Raw genomic sequence first — 18042 nt, 5'->3', positions numbered from 1 at the left:
GTAAATTCAGTTTTTGAATCGGAAGTAATCACTTTCAAATAATCCTTATATATTATTTCTGTAGCCTGTTTTTGGTTTCTACGCCAGATTTTCCTCAATTCTTGATCGATTTCTTTGATTTACGCCTTATTTTAAAGCTTATGGTGTTTCCTACTGACGAAAAATCGACCCACGGTCTAAAAATTGTTTCTTTCAGCCGAAAAACCTGTTTTAAAGAACCAAAATGAGGTTTTCGGTTAAACTTATAACTTTAATTTGCGCTATGACCAACAGAGCTGAATAGCTTGATCGGCAGAGCGTTCTCTTCATAACCAGGAGAATGCGTGTTCGGACCCACGTCCGGACAATCTGCAGCAAAAAGTTAGAGAAATATCGCGCATTACATGCACACTTAAGGAAGTGAATAACAACAATGAAGAAACAGAATAAATGAGAAGGAAACGTTCCTTGCTGATATGAAAAATTGAAGTGACATTATGCTAAATTACTTCTAAATTGTACGTTTTTTCTTTTTAAGCTTTGACTCTGGTAAGAAAATTAAAGCATAATGTAAGCGAAAATATAAGTAACAGATTTAAGATTTCAGACTACAATAGAATTGCTTTTTGTTCAGAAAAAAATAATGAATCGTATATTGAAATATATATTCTTCTAATGAGTTTTTGACTCTTTGTACAAATAAAAAAATTACTACTTCAAGTTGAAGGGTAAAATATATATGTTTTCTTCTTTTTGTAAAAAAACAAATAGCTTATCACATTTTTACTACATTCGAAAAGCTACGCAATAAAAAAGAGCATAGTTCAATTTATTTTGTATTTTAACCGTGCTGTTAAATGATGAACACGTGCTGCCATCTAAGTTATAACGGTTCAAGCAGCCTGCGGTAACAAATTGTAAAAATTTTCAAGAATAAAAAAATGTTTCTTCAATATCTTATCTTATATATTATTCCCTTCTCATTTTAGAACTTATCAGGCTGGCTAATGAAGAAAAATAGACTTACAGTCGAAAAATCAAGTTTTCGAAAACGCCCCTGGCTGTTTCAAAACCTTGATGCTGCCTGTAGTTCTTATGCATTTTTTAAAAGCAAAGTTCTAATGCAGTTTTCCATTTTTTACGTAGCTTTAGGCAAAGAAAAGAAAATAGCCTGTGTGTGTGTTCATATTTTAATAAAGCTTAAAAGCACTGGACTTAGTTGTTCGGTTAAATTGATAAGTTTTTTTCGGTAGAGCGTTCGGCTATAAACTATCTGAACTTCGGTCAAGTTTGGGCTGTTCGATATAATATCAAATTTATATTAGTATTACGCATTACATGTGCTCATAACATACAAACGTAATAAAATAAATGCAGTGTGAATGCTGCTTGGTGTTTCGACTCCTTTATGCAGGCTACAGTTATCAATCGGATAAGTTGACTGTTAATCGAAGGGTGTTCTTCCCTTTTTTTAAAGCTTTGACTACATCCAGACCACTCAGCATAATGTAAGCATAAAAAAGCATTAGATTTACCTAAAGGAACTCATTTTTGTGCAGAAAAACATTTTCATTGTATGCTGAAATGTAGATGTTTCTAATAGCAGTGTACAAATGAATCTTTTGTACAAATGAAAAAATACTACGCCTAATTAAAACTACGAGTTTCAATCAGTAAACCTTTAATTTTTTATTCGCGCGAATACGATATAAAGCATTAAAATTATTATCAACTTCATTAGCAAGAAATCATTTTCTACTCTTCTGCTTTCTGCTGAAAAAAAAAAAACATTTTGTCTACGTTCGGAAAATTACACTTAAAAAACGGACTCAGTTCAACTGGTTTTGGTTTTGAATTTTAAGTGTTCGATCAAAAGAGAAACATGTGCGGGCATTTAAGCCGTATCGGTTAAAGCAACCTTCTATGTGAAATATTTCAATATTCAAAGATAAAAACACTTATTTTCAATCTAATTTATTACTTCTCTAGAATGTTTGTTTCAATCGCTACGTGAGATCTTCGTCATTCTTTAATCAAATTCCATGCTTTGCGAATAATTTTAAATCGTATCATGCTGGTTAATGACAAAACATAGAAGCATGATCTTATTATTATTATTTTTTTTTTTTTTGGCAAAAAGCTTTTTTGCTGTTTTTTACTACGCATTCCTTCAATGAATAGCTTTCGAAAAGGAAGGCGCAATTGCTAGGTTTGTTGGGGTGTCGGGCTGTTAATCAGAATGGCGCCAATTCGAATCCGTGTCAATAAATATCTCTTTAATGTTTCTTTTTTTCCGTCAGATGCTCACATGGGCAGGACTGTATTTGTCACAACCTGTTTTTTTGCATGCACAATTATTGCTTTTTCACGAGTCACTACTCAGCCACACTTTTAATGATATTTATGTTTGAATTGAAAGTATGTACGACCAAAAGGTGAGCGATGATCAAATTATCACAACGTTGTATTTAACGAGGTTTTGTTACTGATGTCTTTAAATTACATGCCTTCTCTTCTGCGCTTACTTTATTTTCGGTTCTTCTTCATAATGTTCTTCCTTTGAAATTCTTAAAGAGCGAAAACCCTTATAAAACGATTCGAAGCACAGTGCGGAGTTCCGCACGGGTCGACTAGTAATGATAGTAATTCTTACTTTGATCTCAATTATGTCCCATAGCCTGGGTGGAAATTTCTGAAAGGGCGGCAAATTGAAATAAATATTGGCACAAAAACGCTAATCCAAAATATCCAATAAAATCTAACACATTTTTTTTTAAATATAAAGACTATTCTAAAAACTTAGTTCTCATTAAAAGGTATGAAATAAAATCAGTAAAATCTTTATATCAAAGATAATTCTATAGCAGCCAATAAAATTTAATTTCAAAATTGAAAGAAGAAAAAATGGTTTAGTTTCAAAGCTATTTGTACAAATATGTATACCACTGCATTTTGTATAAAATTTGCTCCATACGCATATGTAACCCATCCTCTCCCAGCAATATAGTACACTTTTTTCATTGAAATTTTGTGGAGGAAAAATTATTTAAGATTTATCGGGGAAATATTTCAGGATTAAAGTATTTATATTTTTTATAATCTCTTAAATTAACTTGGAGTGTCACTCTTCCCACCCCCCGAATGGCTGTCACCCGGGAGATTTCAAGAAAACTTCTTTTATAAAGTTACAGCTTTCAAAAATTGAATTTGCACGGTTTGATCAACATTAAACATTAAAAGAAGAACAAATTAAACCTTTTCATATTTTAAAGATGGGGTTTTTGAGAAATCTTACTTTAAGAATCGCAACTATTGGAAAATTTGTTGCTGAATTTCCAATGTTGTGTGCATCTTAGGTTTGCAATAAAACACAGCCAAAATATTTCATAAAAATAACTAATATTTCAATCACAGTTTAATGTAAAGTCAGACCAAACAACGTAAGTAGAAGCACAAATTTGTAAATTACAGCAGACACGTGTTTCGGCGTTACAGGGAACGCCTTTTTCAATGCAAAAAATAATAAGCTTATGGATGAAAAGACATCCGACAAAAGCAAATCTTTTGTCGGATGTCTTTTCAAATAAACAATGTCAAACCGATCAACAATATTACTAAATTGAATAGACCACAAGAACGTGACGCAAAAACTAAGCGTTCCTTATTTAATAACGCTCTTAGAGATTATTGACTTCTTTGTGTATATATAAAAGAAATATTTTCGAACACATTTTATGCACTCAGTGTAAAATAAAGTTTTAGAAAATGCTTTTATGCTTCTATAAAAATTTGGGCATTTATTTACACCTACCATAAATCTTTTATGGTGAATGGGTGCAGTGAAATGTTTGTAAATACCCTACGACTAACAAAACATATCTTTCGCGAAAAACCGCCGTACTTGCTCAGAGCATTAAAGAAAGAATTCGCATTTACTCTTTTTCAAATTTATGGATAAAATTTTTTTGTACTGTGAAAGGATTCAGTTATTGTAGCTGTCTCTTTTTAAATCGAATGAAAAATAAATCTGGAGATTATGAAACGTTAAAATAAACTAAAATAATAAGAGAACAAAGTAGGAAAAATGTTTTTATGTAGATGTATAGAGCTCCTATGTAAAAGCTTTTCCGCACATGTAGAGGAGACTGGGGAGGTTTGACCACACGGGGGGGGGGGGGGGTTTGACACACTCCATCACACACACACATTTTCATATTCAAACACATTTTTAACTGATGAGCACCGGAGGGCAGCGTGATCTTAAATTGAAACCAAAGCTGTTTCTATTTTTCAGCCAATTTGAAGTACAATTAAGAAAAAATCGCGTGTGATAACTTTTTCACGCAAAAAAGGAAAATTTTTCGTTGAAAGTTCATCTCCTCTGAGCTATTTGCCATTCACTTTAACAGAAGTAAATTGCATTATTTATATACGCTGATTAATGAGCTAAAAGCCTGTATACTTACTTTCAAAATTCAAAATTTATTTTAATATGTTGTTTATTATATTTTCTAAAATGGCTACTAAGGGAAGTGTGACCCACGTTAGTTGCGGGAGGTTTGACGCGGGTCAAACCTTTCCGTTTAGTTTCTTTCGATGGTGCAACATTTTAAAAACAGTGTAATTTATTTTATTTGTTTTAAGTAAGATTGTGTTTAGTTCAAATGGAATAAATGTTGTTCTTAACTTGTAATTAAAGTCACTTTACATAGTATAGATTCAAGTTATTTGAAACACTTTCCGTTTGTGAATAATTCTGATCAAACTAAACACAACTGACATTTGCTTTTCCACTTTGCTTAATATTCTTATTAAGATATTCAACCCATACAGGCCCTTATTAATCCAATTCACAACTCGTAACACCTGAACAGCTGAGCCCATTTGCCAGAGCAGGACCTAGAAAAGTCAAAGGAGGTAGAAAACGGATCACATCTAGAAGTGTAACAGACACCTCTGTCAAAGCTGAGATAGAAAAAATGCGTAACAATAAAATAATAAGAAAATGTTTAAAAATATTTTTGAACAGCAAACAGTAAAACGAAGATTACACTTGTGTTGAAGCAGTAAGTAGAAATGTGAAATATTCGTATGTCATTAAATAAATTTATGGTTTTTCTTTTGATATAATTGTTGTTTGTATCATATAATAGTAGTAAATCAGACGCATTAACATTTCAGTGTAGTTTTTATAAATTTTAACCTCTGCTGGTCAAATCTCCCTTATGGTGGGTCAAACCTCTCTCAAGTGGGGAGGTTTGACCCAGTTTAGACACTCTTGAAAAATCGCCAATAAAAAAAATTTTCAGTTTGAATAAAAAAACAACAGTGTAAAAAGTTGCTCAGATATATTTCCTTTTGAAAAAAGTCAACTAGGAATTTTCCTTATGGAAACTTTTTTTTTTAAATACCTTTGTAAAAGTGGGTCAAACCTCCCCAGTTTCCCCTATTTATACACACACACACACGCACGCGCATATGCGTGTGTGTGCATATTATTTATATGTGCGCGTGCGTGTGTGTGTGTATTAATGGTGTTTTAGCCCTAGTGCTGTGGTCCCCCTCACACCCCCCCCCCTGCCATAAAAAAGAAAAAAACAAACTTAATGTTTTAAGTAAACAATTTTCAGAAACAACTGCTTTTTATTTTGTGTTCTAAAGAAAGTTTAAATTAAAAAGTCATTTATAAATTTTGATGAGCGAAAGCATTATATGAAAAATTGCTCATGACAAATATGTTACCCCCCCCCCCCCCCATGGCAATATTATGCTTTATTTTGATTGAAATTTGCTAGAATAAATATAGTACTAGATATATTAGGGATATATTTAAGAATTAAAGTATTTATATTTTTTTATAAACGCATAAGTCCACTTTAAGTTTTCCCTCCAGTAGTATGTGACCTGGGACTCCTTTCCCCCTCTATTGAGGTTACTGCTTTATATCTGTTAATTTGAAACAACTTTTAGAATATTTTATTTTAGAAAAAATGCTTTTTTACTTTTTATATGGGGACTATTAATTTTAAGTTGCCAAGCAGTTGAGTAATAATAATAAAATGAACGGGGAAACGGAAGGGAAAAATAGAAATTGAGGTAATTATTTCCCAATTTGCTTCGAAAAGAAATTAGAAGTACTGGTAACGTAATGTAATGAATTACGAATCATTGTAAAAGAAGCGACTATAAAAACTGCCATAAAAAAGCTGACTGTAATACACACACACACAAAAGCAAATAAACTTAATAAGCGCTCAGTTAATGGCTAATGAGAAAGAGGATGTTTCCTTCAGTCAAAAGTACTACTTTTAGTCACTGAAATTGAATAAGGCACCTTTAGTCACTGAAATAGAACAAGCAAAAAAAAAAAGGACTCAGAAAATATTTTTATTTTCCCAACATTTATTTTTTAATTATTTTTTTTTTAAATGTATGATTTTTAAACCAAAATGTTTCACCGTGTGATGTCACTAATGATGAAAGCCATCTTGAATCGGAGCATGTGGTGGTCTTTTCTGGCAAGATATCCCCTTTTAATGATTTGCTTCACCGCGAGCAGTTTATTAGAGGAAGGAGAACGGTTAGTTAAATAAAATATTCATTTAGCGAAGTTTGGCAGTGTCCTGAGACTTTATTCTAATAACCCTAAAGATTTACTCATTTGTGACGTCAGCAGCGAAAATGAAAACAGCGTCTGAATGTCGTTTAAGGTTATTTTTCACCCAATTATACAAAAGAAAACTCCTTCTTAATAAATAATTCACCACAGGAAAGAAACTTAAATTAAGGTATACTTTACAAGGGAGAAATAACTCATACCTACATTTACCTTTTAACGCTTTTAGCTGAATTTGAGATGTATTTAATGTTTTTATCAATTTTTGTGTTACTGCAGTTTTTACTCTGCAAATCTCCACTTCTTAAATTTCTAATTTTTTCTGAAAAGCATTAGGTATATTTACGAGAAACAAATTGTAGTAATAGCACTTACTTTGGCGAATAGGATGATATCTGCGATTTCACGAGCGGAAAACTTCGAGGTTGAAATACGATCAGAACCAAAAGATGATTATGGGCATAAACTTGAATATTTCGCTAAATTAAACTTCCGCAATTGCAACGGGCTTGCAAAAATTGAGAAAAATTAAAAGATTTGCAAAAAAGGGTGCTTTTATAGTACAAATGATGGATAAAGTGTTTTAATCGAGTACCTATAAAGAGACATGTTTAAATGAATACAAGTTTACGATCAAAAAATATAAATGAAATTACGTTTCATTTATCACTAGCTAAAATATTTCCTAATTTAATTGCAAAAATTGATTTGAAATGATTGTAAAAATTGATTGAAAAATGTATTTTCCTGTAAAAGAATAAAACTAGCTCTAAGCTGTTATGGTAAATATTGCTACGAGAAAAATTTATGAACAGAAGCATTAAAATGTGAAAGGTATACACTCAAATGTAAATAAAATAATTAAGGAAAATTATTAAAACTAAGAGTAAAATTTTCTTTTTCTAAGAGAATGCTTTTCCTATGCATAAAAATTGTAGAATGAATAATAAGAAAATGGATATTCGATTGTTCGGTTTTTTTTTCGGATTCGAAAGAAATTTGTAAAGAAACCAATTTTTTTTAAAAAACTAAATAGACGCGTAAAGAAGCCTCTATTTAATTTTAAAGAAAATGGGGGCTTTAAAATTAAACGCAATACAACTTACTGAAAGTTTAATATAATATCTGTCATTAATAAAAATATATGATAAAACATTTCCTTAAACTTTTGGTTCGTTTATTGAGTAATTATAGTAATCTACAGAGTACTACGGGCTATTGACTCACAAAAGGTTAGCGGGGGTTTTACTAATCTACAGTGTACCAACTACAGAGTACTACGTACTATTGACTCACAAAAAGTTAGCGGGATAATGCCCCCACGTTGCACGCAAACAGAAAAGAGAGCAGGTAATAAAAAAGGAAAATCATTCTTTTCCCTTTTTAATAATATAATTATGTATTTTCTCACCGAGCCGAGAGATGGGATAAAAAGTTTAATTCGAGCGGGACGAAATATCTAAATGAAATTACATAAAATAAAAAATACCAAACTCTGCACTATTCTTACTCAATGGGGTGGCAGTTTCTCACACTTTCACAATTTATATTTGGTCATTATTTTTCTAATACATAAGGTTATATATGTGACACGTTCAGAAATAAAAGATTTTTTGTGTATTTTTTTTTTGCATTCATTCATTGTTGTAGGGGAAACACTCCAAACATAACAATTGTTAAGATTTTCCGCATCATATTATTCTGAAAACGAGCTGATGTGTGCATCACATGACTTCCTTTTACCCCAATTTAGGGTTATTTCCCCATAATTGCAATTTTAATGTGATTCAAGAGTTAACTCTCTAAATATCACCAACAATGGCCACATTTAAACCAGATTTAAAAAAATCGCCAAATTTGCTGCCAAGTTGGAGTTAAAACTTGACGAGAAAAAAAACTGGCGATGTATCGCCAAGTGTCCGCCAAATTATAACACCATTTGAGTTTGCATCGAAATTAACAATGATTTCGACCGAAAAAGGGGCAAAAGACCTCTTTAGAAACACCCGAATGCAACCAAAAGGAGAGGTGCACAACTAGACCTACTAGGAGTCCACGTACCAAATTTCAACTTTATAGGACATACCGTTCTTGAGTTATGCGACATACATACACACATACGCACATACATACGTACATACAGACGTCACGAGAAAACTCGTTGTAATTAACTCGGGAAACGTCAAAATGGATATTTCAGGCGTCTATACGTTCTTAGGTACATATGTACGTGTGGTCGGGTCGAAAAATAAAACTCAACATTCATTTTTGGGTACGCAAAATGGAAATTAAGGGCGATTTTTGAGTGAAAATTTTTTCGCGAATACAATACTTCTTTTTTTTTGTAAAAGGAAGTAAAATTCAAAAACAAAAACACTTTTATAAGAGTTTTCTTTCTTTTTTTTAAAATTCAAAGACTTCTTTTAGGGTTTACTATCGCTTATTATTTCAAACATGAACATCCCCACTAATATTCCAAATGCATAGCCACTGGTTAATGCCGTTTGTCTTGTTCATGTTTGTAGTTTATTTTGAAAACAACATTTATGTTTGGAGATGTCCATAAAGAATGTCATATTTTTAAAAATATATTTGAGTCCGTCTCCCTCTTGTCACAAGGTGTCACATTTCACCTTAACTCTTCTCCACCCATGTCACGCTGGTTCTCACAAGCATATTGTTTTAAAAAAGTGCGACGTCCCATTTCATGTAACCCTTCTCCTCTTCGTTACAACTACGAGCCCCTCCCCCTTCACAGTGTGACATGACGTATGGGCGACCTTTAAGGCACTTTTGAAACAATGCTGGAATCAAATTTTTCTGCTTAAGAACAGGCCCGTCATTCGGCATTCAGAGGATCAATTGTTCCCCTCGAGATTTTAGAAACACAATGAACTTAGGCATTTTTGTAAGTATTTGGTTGTTTTTTCTCTATAAAATGTGTTGAACACAAGCCCTTTGCCCCCCCTCCCCCCTTTCCTAGAAAATGTTGACATGACGGGCCTGCTGAAGGAGGAGCAAAACGTTTTCCAGCAGTAAATGCATGCTCAGAGAAAGTACTATACGTTTTTCTACTAGACAGCTGCATTTTTGTGAATAAATATTAGTAAGAAAACATTGGAATTTGTTTCTGACTATTTAAAGTTTTCGCAGTCAAGTACAGCAGTTTTGAAAAGCTATTTGCAAACTGTCTTTTTTCTCATTTCGAAATTCTATGCTGTATACCATACAGTGAGTACAGCTAATTAATCTATGTTTCTTAAAGTTAATTCGAGTATTAGTGCAGATCTAAAGCTACAGAACCATGATATTTTTAAAAAGAATTCGTTTTTACCATATGGGTTAGTTTATACTAAGATATTGCTGTTTGACAGACTATAAATGTTATAAGACAAATCGTAATGACACAAAAGTTTAACAAATTTCCGATTTTTATGATTGAGGATACCAATTTAAGACGCACAAATGACTGTAAGTACATTTTGCTCCAAATTTCATTTTCAATGCAGAGAAAACGGAACTACTGGATGAAATTATTCGAGAAATTCTTTGCTTGTTGAGTTTCATCTAGAAACAATCTAGAAACAATAAGTTTAAGCATTGAAAAAGTTTCTTTCAATTCCGAAATATGTGGACGGATTTTTTTTTTTTTTTTTTTTTTTGCCATTAGTTAACTTTATTTATCGTACTAGCATTTAGATAACTTCTTATTTGTTGGTTTAGTTAATGTTGTTTGCAAAGTTATAGTCAAATTTGTAGTTAATTACGTGTTTGATGTTGTTATCTTGTATAGTGAAAGCATAGGCATCACATGATTATTTTATTTCGTATTTTGTATTTGCGTAATGTCATTGAATTGTTTTCTCATGTCCAAAACTTTTTTTTTTTGCTGAAAGAGAAACTGAATAAAGCAACACTTTACGCAGGAGCATTATAAAAAAGCATTTGAAATCACTAGCATTAGTCTCACAGTTCTCCTAATACTTCCTAATAATAAAACATAACAAAACAAGAAAAAAAATACACATACACACATCTACTATAATTTTTTTTGATTAGAACTTCATTAAAATTTCTAAATTGGCATTGTTCATTAATAACTAATTAATACCACGCTCAAATCTGAAAATATCATCACTCTTTAAAAAAACTTCAAAAATCTCTTTAAAAGTTCAATAAAAGTAAATTGATTTTGCATATTTTGATGTCAAGTTGATCAATTAAAGCTAAAACTGATTACTTACTTCAACTAAACTTAGAACTGGATTAAGTATTAAATATTAAAAGGGAAATGTAAAAATGACTGACTATTTTTTCTTTCTCACATTCTTCATATTATCAGACTGGAAAGGTTCTTTAAATAGTTTAATTAAATTTTTGATTGCTGTTTGACAGTTTAAGCTTTGCATTTCTAATTTCTATGATACGGAAGTTAAACTATTTTTTAACGTATAGTAACTGTCAAAAGTTTTAAAATTTTAGTCCTGTTTGATAAGTTTATTCGTATTAACTGAAACTTAACAAACTTTTAATACTAATAAGTTAAACAATAAATAATCGGCCGGTTGACATTATCATTTAGGACAACAGAAAATGAAAAATTCTTTTTCATGTATTTCAAATTTTGAGGTGAATGATGTCTGCAGTTAAAAATTATGCTTTTGCGTCCATTCAAGCTCGGGGGAAAATTACATAATAAAGCACAAGTTTCCCACATAAATTTTAAAGTTCTTCCTTTTGTGTTTTCGGGAAACTCTTCTCTCCGATCCAGGAAAAAAAATTAACAAAAAAAGTTTTACGAAGAAACATCTTACTGTAGTTCCAACTCTTTGAACTGAAAAAATATTTTTTTGGGATTACGGAACGAGTGAATGTAGTTTTTGGGATTACTTTGCATAAGTTGTAAAGTAAGCGTTTACGTTAGTGTAGAAGAAATAAAAGGTGAAAAATATAGTTATCAAAGCGGAATATTGCGTATCGTTTTTCGTGGTAGCAAGAGCACCTCTTTCAATGCAAGAAAGGTATTGAGCTTCCAATGCTAAGCATCAATTAAAGAAAATTTGTTTTCTTTTTTTGCATTAAAAAAAGTCTCCTAGTGAACTCAAAACACATCGCACTCCAAATAAAACACCGCCACATGTCGAAAATTGTCGATTTTGAGTTATATGCATGTTCTGATGCATTTTTATTAGTTCTATTAAAATACAAGACCGCAAACGAAAACAGTTTTTCAACCTTATTTTTGAGATGTGCCATTGTGTTACTACAAGAGTTTAAGCTAAGGCGCATTACTTTTAAACTGAATTTTCTCGATTTTTTTTTTTTTTTTTTTTTTGGCAGTGGGACAGTGTAGTATTAGGTGTGAGACAAGTCCGCAATTTTTCTCCCCTTTTCTTTTTCTCTTAATTACAATGTATTTTTCATAATGATTTATCATGAGCAGGAATTAATAATTAAAGCACCATTTTCAAGCACAAAATCTCAAAAATCAAGCAAACACTTGTTTAAGAGTTACTAACAAGCATTTTTCAATGCAGAAAATGAACGATTTTTCCCTCCGCTATTTCTTATTAGCATTAAATAGAGCTATAAATGGAGTCACATGGAATGAAATAGCACCGCTAAAACAAATTAAAAGAAAATAATTGGAAAAAAGTTTTACAAAAATACGTTTTTTTTTTTTTTGAAAAGGCTAAACTAAAAAGAAATCACTTTTTTGTTTTGATTATAGGATAAAAAAAGTAAACCATTCCAACTAAATGATTTGTGATTTGAAAATTGTTTTTGACAAAAATGTACTTACTGTCCAAAGTGCGCCCTCGCCTATATTTGGGAGAGGATGTTACGATGCGATACAAATTCAAACTTCCAGACTGTTGTACAGATGTAGGGGGTGCATCTTCGGATGCAAAATCGCTGGAATTGGCCGCCTCCGGAATTTTTTCCAGTTTAATTTTTGTGGGGTCCATATCGTCGCACTGATCTTTCGGGAAACCATTTATAAAAGCGGACGCCCCTCCACATAACAGAGCCACAGCCAAGATATGAACGACTGATAGAGTTACGACATTCATGGTCAGCGATAAAGGAATTTTATTAAAGGAGTATTTTTTAAGCGTCCGCGCGGGCTAAAAGCAGTTTCGATAGTGAAAGGGTGGGAAATTTTTGTCTCGCTCCGTTTGGCAGCACAGCGATGGGGCAGCACGTGACCTCTTTGTTGTGATTGAGGGCGGTTACGTGCGCGGTTTTTTATTTGTTTGGATGATTTTTGTTGGGGAGCGCGGAAAAGTCGCTATGGGAGTTGGGATGTAAGGATGTTTATAAGGGAGGGGTATTAAACCAGGAGCACTAAATTTTTCTTCGAAAGTATGTTTGGAATATTTGAATAAACTCATGTGCATCTGCTGAGCGCGATAAAAAAAGATATTTTCCCGAGGGGAGAATAGAAATAGGTTTTGAATAAAACTTATCTTTTTTGCTGAGTAAATGTTCTTATGAAACAAAAGAAAAGGAGTTTCCGAAAGCTACAAACCCTCCTTTTTATGGGACAATTTTCTATTTATTTATTTATCATGTGTTCAAATTCCATAGCAATTTCAGCTTTTGAAATATCTACTCAAGAGATGCACTCTTTCTAAGAAGAAAGGTTTTAATTGTTAGAGAGCAAAGCATATTTTCAGCATAGTGAAATAGAATGTATGGTAAAAAAGAATATCGAATCAGATGTCTTGACTTTTTTAAGTTTTTTCCCATTAGTTTCAATTGCTCCAATGCAATAAATGACATCATGATTAACAGAACAGATGGAGCCTTAGTTTTTTAGAAATCATTGTGACTCTAAAGTCTGAAAATTTTCAACTTAAATTAAAAAAAAATAGAAAATGAATACGTTGATAGTACGTTTTTAAAATTCGGCTTTAAATTTGTCAGGCTTAACCTTGAAACTCCTCAGATATTTTTTTCCCCAATTTCTTTATTTATTATTATTATCTCTTTTTTTTTTGCATGAAAATTGACAACCGACATGACACAGAACCCTTTTCCATGAGGTGTGAAGAAGAAAAATCTATTTACATATTTAACGATCTATTAAAGTTATCAGGAATGTGAGCTGCTTATTTTCATAATGTTGAAGCAAGTAATCATGTACTTCTAAGCAATTAAAATGAAAGATAATTATCAAGCACAAACTAATATTGCAAGCAAAAAAAATGTTATTTAAAGCAAGCGCAAATTATTTAATGACTGTAGAGATTAAAAACATTCAAAACTCACCGTTTTCTGCACTACAAACTAGAGCATGCAATCAAAGTTTTTTCATTCTCAAAAGAATTAAAAAAAAGGGGGAAAGAGAAAGGAGCAAATAAAAAGCACTGCACTCCACAAGTATTTAATAACGTAAAATCCATAAAATAGTCTGCCTTAACCCATTTCCAGGCACTATAGCGTGTATTATATAAAAACATTAGTAATGCCTGTCTTGGTGCACTACGGCATTTAAAGAACGCCAAAATTTTAATAATAATTTGCTTAAATGGAATAAAGGTTCTTCAACCCTTGCTAGCATCCCAAGCAACCTAGATTTTTATCTTTCTTTGGCATGGACTCTTTGGAGAGGACCCCTTGGGACTGCATGTAGACCTCTATGGGAACTACTGTTTAAAGACGATTCTAAAAATATAGTAATTTTTACTTAAATTTTCTACTCTCTGTAAAACACAAACAAATATCACATGTAAAAAAAGAAGTCCCATTGTTAATAGTAAACAAATGACAAGGTTCTTTAAACATTGTAAATTTAAATCTTAAATTTGCTTCTTGCTGTAAAACATTAACAAATATAAAATGTAAGGAATAAAGTCCCATCGTTTATAGTAAAGAAATAACAAGGTCCTTGAAAAATTGCAAACTTTAATTTTATGTTTGCTTCTCTCTGTGAATCTTAAACTAATATCATATGTAAAAATCCCACCGTTTATAGTAAACGAATAACAAGGTCCTTTAAAAACTGAAAAGTTTAATTTAAAATTTGCTCTCACTGTAAATAAAAACAAGTAAGCCACATGTAAATGATAAAGTTCTATTGTTAATACATTAAATAAAAAATAAGGTCCTTTAAAATTTTTTAAAGTTCAACCTTTGAAAATTAATCAAATTTTGAAATTTTATTCATTAGGTATAAATGACATTGATTCATATTACATTCATAAGCAAAATCAATATCAAACTATGCATAAAGTTTAAAATAAATATGTATTACTATAGAAAACTTTTGATGAACAATTTCTCATAAGTATTTCAGAAAAGTATAGTAGATTAGAAAAGCTTACTTTTAGTCTTAAAAGATGAAAAGAGAGAATACGAATAAACCGAGATAACTTGGGGGGGGGGGGGGGAGGGGGAATATCTGAAGAGCAAGCAACCACTTGCGTTTAATCAGTGTTAAATCATGTGTGCTTCAGCGCTTGAAAAAATAGTGACATTCACTTAAAATGCTCTAAGAACATGATTTAAAAGATTGAAATGTATATAATAGACATCGATAAAATATTGTCTAAAGTTTTGTATTACATATGTGGGGAAAAAATAATATTTTGAACATAATGCGCAGTAGAATATTTTGGCTTTTCGCCGAATCCAACATGTTTTCAACGTTTTTCAACAAAAGCAATTTTTACTATTTTTGAGTGAAATATTCGAATAAAAGTTATTGCGATGAAAATTCGATAAATTTTCATTGAAAAAAACTTAATTCGAAATTTCGACTCTTGAAAAAATAAATGATTACTTTTCGAAAGCTCTGACACAGCATATGTTGCAAAGCCTTCAATGTAGTTGGTATATAGGTAAGTATATATTTCATATCAAAGAATGATTTTTTAAAGTATGAGTTAGCCATGTTTTAAAATCTTGTTTATTTGTACCCCAGGCTTCTTCACATGTGTCCTCTGTAAGGGCACATTTTAAAAGTACTATAAATTAAAGAAATATGTATATTTTTAAATCTCAAAAATACTGTGGCACAAAGAAATGATGTTTCAATTATGCGGACACTTTTGCACAGAAAAAAAAAAAAAAAAACAAGTCTGGCTGTGAACACTAGAAATCTGGTTTGAATCCCACTTCGTATACCTCGTTCTTCTTATTTTGCGAAAGTAGCCACAGCGTTCTGTCATATTGGTGTCTCAATTTTTCATACTGAGCTGCTAAAAACACTACTGCCAGATTAGAGTTTAAGGTTTCTTATTTTTGTTAAATTGCTGAGTCTTGGGACGTTTTTAAAACCAGATACAGGTCTCCTCTATTTTTTCTGTTTTCAGCTCTCTACAACATTTTTGTTTTAATTCTTCATAATCTTCTTTTTTTTCTTTTGGTCTGTATATTTTGGGCTTTTAATTCTCTGTAATTTTACATGAGATTCCTTTTTATTTCGAAAGTTTTCCATGTGTCGTTCCTTTAACCTTAAGAGACAGTTTTTTTTTAAGGACCAGTCAGGCTAGATAGTCGACATTTTTGATTTTGCTGAAATTTTTAGGATGTGTCCCTTATTTAAAATTACTAAACACGTGTTTTTTGCAAAAAAAAAAAAAAATCTTATAGTTTTTGGAGATCAAAGTTGGACTTTGTTCCTGTTTTCAAAAAAAAAACATGCCAATGTATATAGGTAGATACTTTTTACTTTAAGAGTAAACCGTGGCACCGGCAATTTTTTTGTGTTCTACTATATCCTCGATATCTGTTACTACATAATTAGTTGTGGTTGACTCCTTACGCAAACGTCAGGGGTCGCTCAAAATTGTATGAAAGAAAGGTTTCTTTTTTCCGCAACTTTGACCATCGAAATTTTCTTGCGTCAACAGTGAGCCGCAGTAGTATATACATTATACATACCGAAGAGTAGTATCCAAAAAGAGAAAGATTTCAGTGGCTGACACTTGGCGCACTGAAATATTTGACTCTGAAATTGCAGAAATCACAAAATTACATGACTTTGAATGTCATTCATTTCTTGCGCCAAAAGTCAGCAGACATGAAACTACTTGGAGAAGAAGCTTTAACTGTCATAGAAACATAATCAGTTAACAGACCTATGTCAACTCTTTCAACTTTTACATAATTTGGCTCTAAACTTTACTCATCGAGTGTTTTTTGGCGCTTGTGAAAAAATGCCAATTACATGCTTTTAAGCATTTATTACTTTTAATTGCTATAATGTTATCTTAAATTTTCATACACTAGCTAAAATGGTAACAAAATACAACATGTACTTGGAGTCAAATTGAAAATTAAGTCTGTAAAATATTTAGTATGCAACAAAAACTCTATCTACCTCGCCAAGCGACTTTTCTTGTACAACTTGTCTTCTCTTTTCCATCGGTGACTTGTTCAAATTCAAGAAATTGGATTTGAAAATAATGAATCAGCTCAAGTGCGGTGAGCAAATCATGCACTTTTTGTTGTGCCAGTTACTGTAAAAAAAGGAAAACACTGTATATAAAACTCATATCTGATATAAAATCATAGGTCCTGCCATTCGAAATTTTTAATGCTAACGTAATACTTTATACATAATTGATAAGACGTGAACTCGAAAAAAAAAATCCTTACTTATGCAATTGTGCTCTTTTGCTCAATTTTATTAACGTCATCAAAAATTTTCAGGCATGCAAAACTTAGAGGCTTAATGTTTCGACCTTTTTTTTTATTAGTAAAGAGGCTTCTGATTCGTGAAAAAATCATATACAGTGAAACCTGTGTAAGTTGACCACTCGCGGTGCAGTACTTTAGTGGTAAACTTAGACAGGTGGTCAACATACAAAGGGTTTGTTATATGATTCTCAGCCAAATTCTTTGCATATTGGTGGTCAACATAGACAGGTAATCAACTTACAGAGGTGGTCAACTTTACAGGTTTTACTGTATTAGGAAGGTTGCAATATTTTCTCCCCATTATAATCTATCTGTTCTCTCATTTATTTTTAATTTGTTTTCTGGAGATGATTTTATACCAGTTTCCTCCCACTTCATAAAAATATTATAATCGTGCATTTTTCATTTAAATGAGAAGCGCGTTTTTTCCTATTGGAAAGGTCCTAAACCCTTTGAAATACAATCAAATACGGGGTACTTTTTAAAAGATTTTTGGTTCAGTTTGGAGCTTACTACACATGAGCAGATTCATAATTCTCAAATGGAATTTCTTGAATCTGAACAAGTTACCGATGGAAAACGAAAGACGAGATGTTACAAGAAAAGTCGCCTGGCCAAGTAGACAAATATAAAACAAGAAATAACAACGTCTGCAGACACGTGTTTCAACGTTACAAGGAACGCCTTTTTTAATACAAAAGAACTGAGCTTATTAATGAAAAGACATCCGGCAAAAGTCATCCGCTTTTGTCTTTTCATCCATAATCTTTTCATCCATAAACTGATTTCTTTTGCAT

At 31.8% G+C, this 18042-nt stretch overlaps 1 protein-coding gene across 1 annotated transcript in view; it reads right to left on the bottom strand.

Annotated features, from left to right (window-relative positions):
- The window catches only part of LOC129234647 (uncharacterized), an 87124-nt gene extending 74387 nt beyond the window's left edge, over window positions 1–12737 (bottom strand). The window contains exon 1 of the mRNA XM_054868682.1: window positions 12399–12737. Coding sequence (XP_054724657.1) covers window positions 12399–12669 — 271 coding nt within the window. The 5' untranslated portion in view covers window positions 12670–12737. The remainder of the gene's footprint in view (window positions 1–12398) is intronic.
- Between the last annotated feature and the right edge of the window lie 5305 nt (window positions 12738–18042).

Source organism: Uloborus diversus, chromosome 1 (genome assembly GCF_026930045.1).
Source record: "Uloborus diversus isolate 005 chromosome 1, Udiv.v.3.1, whole genome shotgun sequence".
Taxonomy (NCBI): domain Eukaryota; kingdom Metazoa; phylum Arthropoda; class Arachnida; order Araneae; family Uloboridae; genus Uloborus; species Uloborus diversus.
Note: the sequence above shows the minus strand (reverse complement) of the source record. Positions and strands in the feature narration are given on the sequence as shown.